Source organism: Adiantum capillus-veneris, chromosome 14, assembly GCF_014529385.1.
Source record: "Adiantum capillus-veneris isolate H3 chromosome 14, ASM1452938v2, whole genome shotgun sequence".
Lineage (NCBI taxonomy): Eukaryota > Viridiplantae > Streptophyta > Polypodiopsida > Polypodiales > Pteridaceae > Adiantum > Adiantum capillus-veneris.
In genome coordinates, this window is record NC_140944.1 from 146,267,625 (window position 1) to 146,280,355 (window position 12,731).

Sequence of the window (12,731 nt, forward strand, 5' to 3'; positions counted from 1 at the left end):
CTTGATTTTTTTCCAAAACCTTGGAAGGACACTTTCATGTTTTGTTAGATTTCCAAACAAGTGTTAAGAGAGTTTTTGTTACAATGGTTTCCTTCGGCCTGCTGCTTTCATAGCTTTGGTTAGTATGCCTCATTTGGCTGATAAGTAATCGCGTGCAATTGCCATGTACCATACCCACCTCCCATGGGACATCATGAAAGCCAATAGTGATGGCATTAGAATTTCGAACATGAAAAATTTAGCCAAAAATTAGAGCTGATCACAATGAGAATTCTCTACTCATGGTTAGAGAGAGAGAGAGAGAGAGAGAGAGAGAGAGAGAGCTCTACATTGCTTTATCACGAGGATGAATTTGAACTTGTAAAAATGCATATGGGCTATGTAACTACGCTGATTGACCATGCCTGATAAGCTACAGAGGCGCTAGCCTATATTAGGCACAGGGTGATTGACAACTTCCAAGTTAACGAGCATATTTGTCAACACCCCAGAGGGTTCACCTCCACATGTGTATTGAGTGTAGCACATGAGTTCATTCAGGGGTTTTTAAAATTTCAAAGAGTTACAAATTTATAGAGAGAGAGAGAGACATATGAACAATCCAATTTGTCCACATCATACTTACCTAAGGTCAGCTGAACAATCCAATTTGTCCACATCATACTTACCTAAGGTCAGCTTGTCTATGTTGGGGGGTTGCAAGGGACTATCCATGTGAAACATTAAGAAGAGATCAGAAAGCTCTCTTTAGCTATACTTTAATATGTTAGCTAAGCTCGAGATGATATGTGAGCAATGAATCATGGTATAAGCATTACCCCACTGATTTTCTACGGTTGTGCAGATATTAAAGGCTTATAGTCTGAGGCTAGCTTGGACATCAAGCTTCCATACAAACAGAACTGACCCACCATCCTTGGCACAGACCCTCCTTGTAACATCACATGGCAATGTCATCGAACTTCTCTCACCGGCAACGTTCCTCCATTGCACATCAACCCACCCTGCAAATGTAGAGACCGACAGCGGTAATTCGACGCAGCAACGAAGAACTACTTGCCCTGTCAGACGTGGCGATTGTGCCTGCATCTCTTCACCTTCCAGCATCGAATCATGCATCAAAGACAATAACCACGGGCACTCTGGCTGCCCAATCATCTGCTTGTATGCAGTGTTCACCCATTTCACAATGTTACTAGAATTTGATATGACTACGGGAGATGACGATACCTCATGCTGCTGCTTCAAAATTTCAATGCCTGTATGAAGAGATGGCTCCATCTCTGACGTAGTCTGTGCGTTAGTAATGCTCATCAAGATCACACTTGACCTTATAAGTCGAAGAGCAAGAGGCACTATAGTTCCCGCCACCTTGTCAGCAACACTAGCCTCAATACGTTGATTCCTGGAAGCAAACTCAAATACTGATGCATCCTGTGCATCTACGTCTTCACTTGGTTTCTTCACAAAGCCCCATAATGTGGCCACCAAGCTGTCGCCGCTTGAGCCGTCTACCGAAAACTGATACTTTCCCAGCTCCGTAGGGCCACCTAAGGAATACAGATGATGAAGTACTCTGCCACCTCCTTGCTTGTGCAAGGAGTCTTCCACAGCCATGGCCGCATTGTTGAACCAAAGCACGTCGAAATTGTTATTTAACAATGCGACCGGTTCTGGAGACCGATTGTAGAAGCTGTAGCTGTATTCGTCCCACACTGCAATTGAGAGCGAAGGCTTCCACCGGTCGAACAACTCAGGTATTTCTGGTAGAAGAGAGAGAGTAACAGGCTGATCAGCACAATCCTCCTTGAGACGTAGCCCAGCTTCGACTGCCTCCTTTGCAAACTCCACATCACTTGGGCTATGTGGAGTTGACGCCAGGCCTAGCTCCGATGGCTTAACACAAAGACCTTCCTCGACCATCGTAGTGGCCGAGAATGCTATAGATAGATCGCATGAAGGCTCTACGTGCGACTGAAGATCGGTGTCTGCAGCATTCCCAACAGCGGAGTCGGCTATAGGCTTGCAAGAATGAAGAGGTAATTGTTCACGTGAAACTGGAGATAATCCGCATGCTGACTCCACTGATGCTGTATTCACAAGTTCTGTGCTACTTGAAGGCATTGCGAAACTCATGTTCACCAAGGGGGCCCTTGATGACTGATGCATAAGATTGTGCACTCCGGCAGCTGTAGAAAGGCCAGTGATGCCTCTTATCATCTCAGTGAACGCCCCTTGTGAGCCTTTTAAGCGATCCGGAAGGAGGCACGACGGTGCACTTGCGGCTGCCCGTGCCATGAACCCTTCATCTTCGTGAATAAGGCGGGTCACTTCTGATAAGCATGAGAGTGTTAATGAGGCTGATTCTGTCTCTGCAGAATAATGGCTTCCCATCGGACTCGAGTTGCAACCCCGGTTCGCAGCTAGAGAAGCCATGACTGCGCAGCCCTTCTTTCTGGCGCCTTTCAATCCGATTGTGCTGATATCTCTTTTCCTCTTTCTTGTTCTTTTGGTGGATGGGTAGACATTCCTGTCAATTTGTGGGACTTGGGGGAAGCAGTGGGGGAACGAAGGCAATATAGTGGCAGCGCCATCGACCGGGTCCGCAGCTGCATGCGAAGATGATGATGCGAACGAAGCTGGCTTGGGGGAAATAGGCCGGTATCGTGACATGATCATGTCGGTCTTGGAGGGGCAGATCGAGGTGGGGACGGCTGCAAGAGTGCAGTCCATGAGGAGAGAACTATCTGGGTGCACGAAGAATGCACGAGTGGCTAATTTCAGGCGAGATGAATATTGAATAGAGAGGGCCCTCGCCTGCTGTGAGATCGAGCTATGGTGGTGGGGAACAAGGGGAGAAGGAGAAGGAGAAGGGGAAGGGAAAGTGCAGAGGAGCATATGAAACGTGAGGTATGGCCTTGACGCTTAGTTGGTGCAGAAGGGGAGACGCAAAATGAGGAAAAAGAGCCATGCACGCACCCAGCAAGAGCAGGGACACCGGACAGACGATGCGCGAGGCGGCCAGAAGGTGCCAGATGGCTCTAAGGCAGATACACGTGCAAATGCGAGAGCCTGTTATACCGCCAGTCGGGGAAGCGGACAGGCAAGCCAACTCTCTAGAAGGATTCTCCATTCGTCCATCATCCATGTTCATGCAAGGTAAGGCCCCAGACCTTACCCACCCAGCCTGCGAGGCGATTTCAATCTACCCCCGATGGTGTAATAGAATCCCCTTAGATTCAAACCCCAACCCACACTTCCACCAAGGGCCCTTAAATCAATCAAGGGCCCCCACATTAATCGAGTGTTGTGGATCTTATCTTTTAAAATATGATCCGAATTTACTTTCGCCTTGCGATCGCCTCGCAACACTTTTGCACGTCAAAAGCAAAGGAAAGTGTCCATATGTCATTTGGATATGTGTGGGCGACAAGGTTAGGACACATGCCTCTCAATGGTTGGGTTGTCAATCTAATCCATTGGGGGGGGGGGGGGGGGGGGGGGGGAATTAATATCAGGTACCCAAGATTACCTTTTTGTCAAGATTACTTTGCCAGAGACCTACGATGCTCATTCATCTCACTGAAGATCGTGTCCTCTCCATGCTGTGGAAGATATAGTGGAGGCCTATCGTCACCAGCAACAAATGGTGTATGTGTGGGTGTCCTTTTTGAACAAAGATAACTAGGTTTGCATGAAAAGGTGCTACACATGAAAATGAGAATGAGAGAGAGAGAGAGAGAGAGAGAGAGAGAGAGAGAGAGAGAGAGAGAAGCACAAGCACTACCTTTCATTCTAGGTGGAGAGAGAGAAAGAGAGCAAGAGAGAGACAAACACAAGCACTGTCTTTCAAACACATACACACATAGAGAGAGAGAGAGAGACAGAGAGAGAGAGAGAGAGAGAGAGAGGATATAAAACGTATGTAAGATCATCATAATGGTCTTTGCTATACGAAGGCTAAAATCTCTTCAGCATACACCCTCCCTTTCTGACAAAAGACAACGCCAACAAAATACAATAGATCAAATGGCATGAGATGGTTAAGGGGAGATTTATGATTCCATTAGGCATCACCAATCACACGACTAATCTCAGTTGTTAAAACTAGGCATGGAGTCATCCCTAGTTTACCCCTCAGCATACACACTCCCTTGACAATGACCACTACAAGAAGAGGTACTTCACATTAGCGACGCTCGCAGTGCGACGCTCAAAAGTGAAAATCCACGACGTCGCTATGGGCGTCGCTATTTTCTTTGTTACATAGCGATGCCCATAGTGATGCCGACAGGGGGCCATATGGAACCTTCAACTTCCCTCCTTTTTGATCCGGTTTTGAAAAAATCCCAAAATTTTGAAAATTTTGAAAATTTTCAAAACTCAAATCTTATCTTCTTAAAACCTCCCTAAATCTATTTTATGATTAAAAAAAACATTTTTTGACTTCAAAAAGTCAAAGCGTGCACATAAAATCCATAGAATTCAATTTTTAAAAAAAACTTTTGAAAATATATTTGTTTACTATCCAGAACCCGCCAAAAGTAGTCCTTAGGCAAAAAGTGATTTTCTCTCTCTAGAACCCCTTTTCCAATCCCTCCTTGGTTGCAACCATCACGCTCATCCTCTACTCCAACACTCTCTCTCTAAACCATCTTCATTGCTGCAGTAAGGAAGCTCCTCTCTTCTCCCCTACCACCTTCCATTGCCACACCAAGCAAGGGTTATCCACCTTCTTCTCCCATTGCCACACCAAGCAAGGGTTAACCACCTTCTCCTATCACTTTATCCCACCTACATTGTAGCAACGAGCAAGGTCCTACTCCTCCTCCTAATTTTCTTTGCTCAACCATGGCCAACTCTACTTCGCAAAGGCGGCCAAAGGATGAGGTCACAGCACTTGCATGCCACAACACTAGAGGTATAGATGATGAGTGGGTGCCACAAGAGTTCACCAAAGGTGCTTGAGTATACATGCAACCATCTGCTATTGGCCCTTATCATGTGCGGAATCGTGCAAACTTGGATCATCATTGGAAAGAAAAGCTCCTTGGCTTCAAGAACCGCAAAGACAAGGGGACCGTAGCCATTATGCAACATGTTTTCTCAATGTCAAGCATGCAATTGCAACAACCACCTCGATTTCCAACACATTGTAAGTACATGTTTGAGAATACAAAGCTAGGTATGAAATCACATTGTAATGTTATTATGGATTCATACTTAAGATTTTCCATGCATTTATAGTCATATTTCTATCCATGTTAGTGGAGGAGCAGCCACTACATAGTCTCTCCGGCACATTCAATGCTATACATGCAGATATTGGAGCAACAATATTCGCACATCTTTGCCCAACCAAACTCGTTCAAAGAAGGATTTTCTTCTATTCTCACTCCTATATTGTGCCTACTTCTACACAAGAGTTTGGAACGCTTGAACCCATCAAAGTAACTTCCTTATTAAGTATGGAGTGGCCGGTTCCAGATTTGTGGTCGGTTGCATCTTTCAAGCAAAAGATGATAATAGATGTCCAAAACTCTTTGAAATACTCTAAAGCTTCTAGGTCTGTGGGCTTGAGTTGATGTTTTCCTATTAATTGTTTTGTGCACATTTTTAAAAAGTTTCGATTTGTGGAGACTACCACAATGCTTGTATGTAAAGATGTGCATTAGGAGGAATTAGGAAGGCTTTTAGAAGAGGAATGGGGTTTTGTGGAGGGCATGCACAATGGGGACCAGTACCGTTGTAAGGTTGGAGCTTCAGGTTTTGGAATGTGCTGTTTGAAATCCCGCACCTCCTTGTACATGCGATTTCACTATGATTGTTGGATGTGGAAGCTTGGAGTGTGGACTCCCTTATAGAGTGTAGACGGCACTATTGCAAGCTTTGACATTGTAGTGAAGATGCCCAACTATGCTTTGGAGTCAGTCCAAGTGAACAAGCATTGAACTCTCAGTAATGTGCGAGAACATTTGGTTATTGTGGGTTTTGAGACCCTTCAACAAGCACAATTTCGTTTACAAGGTCACAAGGTGAGAATCCTTCCACCACATTTTCAATACATCATAGTTTGTCAATCATTGGATGCTTATTGTAATGAATGTCCGCAGATTGGGAAGAGAATGGAAGACAAATTGAAGGTCGAGGAGGACTGGGGGATGGATGGAGCTGTGCTATCGCTCTTATAACTTTGTAACTCTTGCAATTTTGAAAACGATTCCCAATGTAATCAACATGATTTGCTTCGTCAAATCATGTCTTTGAATATACTTTTTTGCATTGAGATGAGAGATCATTTTTTGGTGGAAGTGCCTCTTTTTTTTATAAATGTCTTTAAAAAAGGGACCATTATAAAAGGGGGGCCACATAACTCATTCACTATTTTCACTTTGGTAACTCTTGAGCTCCTCCACTCTCTATCTACACCCTAGGCTTGACATGGACGCTTCCACAGCCTCTGCATCTGCACCCACATCCGCCCCTTTGTCACGCTTCGTCCTCTTCCTTGAGGACATCAAATACAGAGGGAAGTTCGACCTCCACACCTTTTTTAATCGTCTCCTTGACCTTGACGCCACTATTGCCCTTCACATGGATGCATTTGCCGAGATTTTTGCGTTCATGGAGGGGCACATCATAAAATATTCCGTATCTATCTCCCCACATGCATGGATCTGGGTGCCTTGCGATCTTTTGCACTACATACACAAAGGTGATCACCCATTCTCCAAGCGGTTGCAACGATTCCAAGAAATTGCCACCGATGCATGCCATTTCTTGGACGAGCAAGCCCTAGGGGTGTCATCGCTCAAGAAGCGCAAGTTGGGGGTGGAGTACCTTTCTCCGCTAGCAACATTTATCTTCTTGGTGAGCAAGGAATCTGATTTGGAGGAGCTCCGCTTACCACATCTTCAGGTTGGGTCCTTTATCAAGGACACCAAGAGTAGGAGGTTATCCCCATGAACCTTGCAGTGGAAGGAAAGACACTTCAGCTCGAGTATCCCACGGGGCTCGAGGAAGTGGTTGATAAATTCATCATTGTGGCTGGCCCTAGTGACACTCCAGTGCCACTACCATTGACAAATGTGGCTATCCCAGAGGTAGAAATCTGCCGCTTCTCCTCAGTGGTAGTGGATGGGGAGGAGTATGTGTTTATGTATGATTTGGAGAAAGCAGTTGACCTACGCATGGATGAATGCTTGAATGTGCTATGCAACAAGACCAAATGTCCCTTAGACAATACACCATGCAGATGCCCTAGAAAGCAAGCTCTTGCCAATTGGGGACTCTGTTGCTGACACTATTGCGGTTGTATGTGCGGAGGTTCTGGCAGCAGAGCAAATTCACGTGGCTGAGGAAGAATTCCAAGCCACGCAAGCCAAGGTTGAGGCCGCTAGGATGCCTATGCCATTATGCAACCTCCCATCTGATGATCCAAAGCTCGTAGCTGTGGTGCATGGGAGCATTCACTTGGATGTAAAGGGCAACAGGCAGGAGGATGACAAGGAGCAGGAGGTAAACTCTATCCTAATTTTCATGTTATTATTTTATCCTTCATTGTCTTTTTTCTTAACCTTCATTGGTTTATGACAAGACATCGTGGAGGTTGATGATTTTGCTGCAAGGACGGGTGGCAAGCGGACGGGCTTTGGACCTCAATCTTCCCTTGCACATTACCTAGGACAACTCCCCCCCTGGCGATGTGGCCATTATCCATAATGAATTTACTCCCCAAGCCCATTTTATGACTTGGTCGTAGAAAGCTTTGAGCAACTTTTTGTTTTTTAGCACCATTGCTCAAACTGCGCATCTTGTGTTCCTAGTGCGTAGATCCCTTGTATGCACAGTGTTTGGCACTGGCTTCCGTGGTAAGGTGCTTGCCCAGATAGGGATACATGCTTCCATTGGCTCAACTGACCCAAAGGCCATAGCGCAATCCCTCTTGACTGGGGAGTTGCCTTACGCGCAAGATAGGCGCCAAGAAATGGTCAAGAAAATAGAAAATTATTGACTCCTCAGATACATGATGTAAACTCACCTTTTTGGAAGTAATAAAAAAAATTCGGAATTGTCTCTCTATCTTGTAAATTCTTCTAAATGTAATTTGTCAATCTTGAAAATTGTTGTAATTGGTGATATGTTCCAATAAGCTGTGTCTTTTTTTCTTGAAGTAACAACACAATGGAAGTTGGATGCACATGATACTGGGAAAAGTATAAAACACATTTGAGTGAGAAGAAGTGGTTTCTCTAAAGTAATGATGCAAAACCAATTGCTTTCAGTTAATTTATGTTTTTTAAGTATCCTAGGGGGTAGATAAGCCTACCAGGTGCCAAAAAAAGGGTGGCCACAAGGGCGCGCAAATGGCCCATCCATCAGTTTTGGATGGCCCATTTGCGCGCCCTTGTGGCCACTCTTTTTTTTGGCACCTGGTAGGCTTCTCTACCCCCTAGGATACTTAAAAAACATAAATTAACTCAAAGGAATTGGTTTTGCATCATTACTTTAGATGGATCCTTGTGGCCACCCTTTTTTTGGCATACGGAGCATATGTTTGCACTCAAGGACACTAGAAAACGTGAAATCAACTCTGAATTTAAGTTTTCAAGCACATTGTCACCTGCTTTAGCTCTACCTACTACACCCCTGCACCAAAAGGCCCAATTACATTGGACATTTGAAAAATCTAAATTAATGTTGCATAGACACTTGGTTTCACAATATGTTAACTTTTTTGATATCCTATGGGGTAGTCAAAGCTTGAAATTGCCAAAAAAAGGGTGGCCATAAGGCTCCATCTAAAGTAATAATGCAAAAAAATTTGATTTCAGTAAATTTATGTTTTTTAAGTATCCTGGGGGTTAGAGAAGCCTACAAGGTGCCAAAAAAAGGGTGGCCACAAGGGCGCACAAATGAGCCATCCAAAACTGATGGTTGGGTCATTTGCGCACCCTTGTGGCCACCCTTTTCTTGGCACCTACTAGGCTTCTCTACTCCCAGGATACTTTAAAAACATAAATTAACTGAAAGCAGTTCATTACTTCAGAGAAACCACTTATTTTCACTACCTAATACATCCCTGCACCAAAAGGCCCAATTACATTGGACATTTGAAAAACCTAATTTAATGTTGCATAGACACCTGGTTTCACAATATGTTAACTTTTTTGATATCCTATGGGTAAACAAAACTTGAAATTGCAAAAAAAAGGGTGGCCACAAGGGCCACACATGGATAATAGACACAGTAGACACAACTGTTGATCATATTGTCATTGCAAAGTCATCTCATTACAAAGATAAGGGTGTGCAATACAAAAAGACGGGTAACTTCAGCTAATGCTCAAAGTCTCGTCGCAATCAACGTGCAAGCTGCATATCTTTTGGCTGTATTGTCACTCGCTTTGCATGAATGGCGCATAGGTTGGTATCTTCCAACACCGAAATAATGTGGGCCTCTGCAGCTTCTTGAATAGCCTCTAGCACTATTGCTTGCATTCTATACTGATTTTCATAGCTTTGAAGCACCTCCTTCACTGTGCGAGCAAAGGAGGCGCGTCGAATCAAAAGCTTTGTAGTCTTTTGGTAGTGGCGGATTTCTATGAATGCCCTTGCTATTTTTCGGCGTCACTGCGGTTGTCTTGGGGGCACTTGCACATTTGCTGGCTGGCGGTGTTTAGGCTTCTTGAAAAACTTAGACTTGCACCTATTTACATGCTTAGGGGCTGGATCTGTAGCCTCTTCTGATTCATCCTCTTCCCTTGGCTCCCGATCTTGTGTTGTGGGGGGAGGGCCTCGAGGCAGTGTCGTCCCCCCAACGGGCACCCGGTGTGTGTGCGGTATATCAGCTCATAGCCATGGTGGCTCACTCTCTGATTTAGTGTCTGTATGGACCACCCAAGTCCTGGATGGTCAGGCTTGCGATTGGTGGCGTGACGGCTCCTCCCTATCAAACTCTGTTGTTTGCTCGGCCTCTTCTTCTCTCCAGTGATGGGCATGTTGCTTCATTATCTTTCTAGGTGCTTGCTCTTGTGGACGTGGAGATTCAACAACCCTCGATGACTCTGGTTTCTTACTACCATGCCCACTGCCAGAAGAGTTCCTGGAACGGCCAGGTGTTTGTGGCCGTTTTCTTGTGCCTTTAAGCCATGCCGGCTTCTCACATCCTTGGAGGGTGTTTTTGTTAGCAGGAGGATGCTCTTTCACGGTTTGTTTGGTGCGCGCCATTTTGTATGGTAAGAGCTCACCCGTTCTTAAGAAATGAGTGGTTTATGAGCGCATGCAATATTTATAAGGGCCCTGTTCACACTAATTTTGAAAACAAAACTATTATTTTTTAAATGAACATGTCATTAAGAGTTGGACCCTGCGTTCACTCGTAGTGACTTGCGTAAAATCCACTTTGATCCTTGTTGCACTCTGCATCGCCACCATGCAGCATGCTTGGTGGGACCTTGTGACATTTTCCACTTGTTGCTATGCTCTTGACGACTCAATTTCCGCACTTCAATAGCAATCTTGGATTATCGTGCACGCTCCATTGAGAGCTTACGAGAAAATGTTCTGTGAAAAAACTAGTTGAACATCTCCTCCAAATAATTGGATTGTACCATTCCACCACCATGTCGAGTATTTTTGAAGTACACTCCCCTTGCTCGATAATGGGACTTCTTCAGTAGTAGCTTTGCACAAATCCTTCCAAAGCTCCCAAAGGTTACCTGCCTGCTGGTTGGAGTTGTTTTGAGCAGCATATCGACTTGGATTTCCTTGGGAAACTTTCTTCAAAAAGTGTCTAGCTTTTTGTCCACTCATTGACACTTGTTGAGCAATTTCATCGACCTCCCCTATGTTCTCTGCAGCAATGATAGACACATTTCCACCGTGACAGCTAATGGAATTCAAGAGTACCTCCATTCTTTTGATCGCTTCCTAGGACTTTTCCAATGGTTTCATTGTGAAAGCATAGTCAATGTGGAGCTTCAATAGCCTATCAAAAATGCGCATGAATACGTGTAATGTACAAAAATGAACATTCGATAGAGGAAATGGAAAGATTGGATTCCAAGCGTGGTCCTTTTGATCACGGTCTGGGGCATTGAGTATGGGACATCTCAGAATAGACGCTTCCCATTCTCTACCTTCATCTCCGACATCACGACAATCTAACCCTTGTTCTCCATGCCCTTGCCATGGAAGCATGGAACCGACCTTTGCAGTGCTCTTATGTGATTTTTATCCATTAGGTTTGTACCCTCGAGTGCAAAATGGACAAGGCATGAGAGAAGAATCCCCTTGTTTGCAGCCAAGCAAACACTTTATGGTCTTCAAGTCCCCACGTAAGTGCCACTCCACATCATAACTACCAAAACCCTCAACCTCCAACTTTTGACCTGCAATTTGGGAGTGTATTACTTCTGTGATCCATGGAGTTCTCTCAAGAATCCATGAAAGTACTCCATTGGTCTCTTTGGGCACCTCAATAGCACCCAACCACCAAACGTCTTTCTCTGATTGCACGCTAAAAGACCGGGTGGGAGATGGATCGACTGAATCCCTTCGCTTGGTTTGCAAAAGAGCCTCGTTCATTAGAGTGACACTTAGCCTCTCTAACCTTTGGCCTTTCACTATTTGACACTCATCGAGTTTTAGCACAAAAGCGACCTTTGTGCCAAGCACTACAAAGTAAATAGTGCCAAGACCTTAAACTTCAAAGTCTATGATAAGAACAATACCGAAGAAAAAAGTAAAGTGTGTCACCTTCTTCAGGGTAAATCCTAAAATCTAAGCATGGCTTGTTGAAGCCTTCTAATGTCCACAAAAATATTATTCCACATTGTGTAAGGGAAGCCCTTCTTCGAAGGTCTTATGGATTGTTTCTTACATTTTCTCCTTGTCTTTGTTGCGCATGAAGCATAAAGGGAAGTTGGCATTGTGTCCTCAATGTGTAGGTATGTCCCAATGCGGGAGAACACATCTTCGTTTGTGGCCTTCTTTGCGAGGTTGACCTTGTGAGGAATGGGAAATAGGTTTTCCACAATGCCATGCTCTTTGAGGACATCCTTTAGGAGTTGGAAAATAGGACTTCCAACGATGCTCGGAGCATCGAGTACCATGCACCGTCGTAAAGAGGTATTCGAGCACTCGTCATCAATCTATCCTCCATTTCGGTAGCCCGTTTAGTGTAGGGCTGACAATCCTCCTTGCACATGTTACGCTCATGAGCAGCTAGTAACTCATCATACATGTCGAACATGTGCTCATCATCTGCCTCAAAGTGGGATAGAGATGCCATAGGAGCTACCAAAGTAGAGCCAACGGGAGCATCACCATGTGGTGCACCCAAATCGCCCAGTTTCTCTTGCCTCTGCCGTTCGGCCTTGGACGCCGGTGTACCACCACCGAACAGAGACCAATGGGGCACCTCCTCAAGCGACGGGTGAATCATGCTCTCATCTCTTCGAGCGCTTTTTCGAGGATGCCAAAGCCCTTCGTTCTCCACGTGCTCCAAGGCAATGCGCCTCATGCGAGGGATTGCCCTTTTGCACTTGGTGCAAGGACAAGGGAGTTTTTCCTTGAGCCAACGATCGTGCTCAGGGCCTCCAGGGGGACCACGATCATCCCAATTGATGTCCTGCACACGCGAAATGTTGTTTATTTAGTCATGTGTTCTAAAAAATAAATAATTAGAAAAACCCTAAATTTCATTTAAAAAATTATATAAACAACAT

At 44.8% G+C, this 12,731-nt stretch overlaps 1 protein-coding gene and 1 pseudogene across 1 annotated transcript; both read right to left on the reverse strand.

Moving 5' to 3' along the window:
• Positions 1-456: 456 nt before the first annotated feature.
• Positions 457-3,012, reverse strand: LOC147443311 (uncharacterized). Its single transcript, XM_086529836.1, has one exon. It carries the CDS (start codon positions 2,896-2,898, stop codon positions 856-858), a length of 2,043 nt encoding a protein of 680 aa, XP_086385962.1. The 5' UTR covers positions 2,899-3,012; the 3' UTR covers positions 457-855.
• Positions 3,013-9,339: 6,327 nt separating this feature from the next.
• LOC147443312 (uncharacterized) lies at positions 9,340-12,526 on the reverse strand (annotated as a pseudogene).
• Between the last annotated feature and the right edge of the window lie 205 nt (positions 12,527-12,731).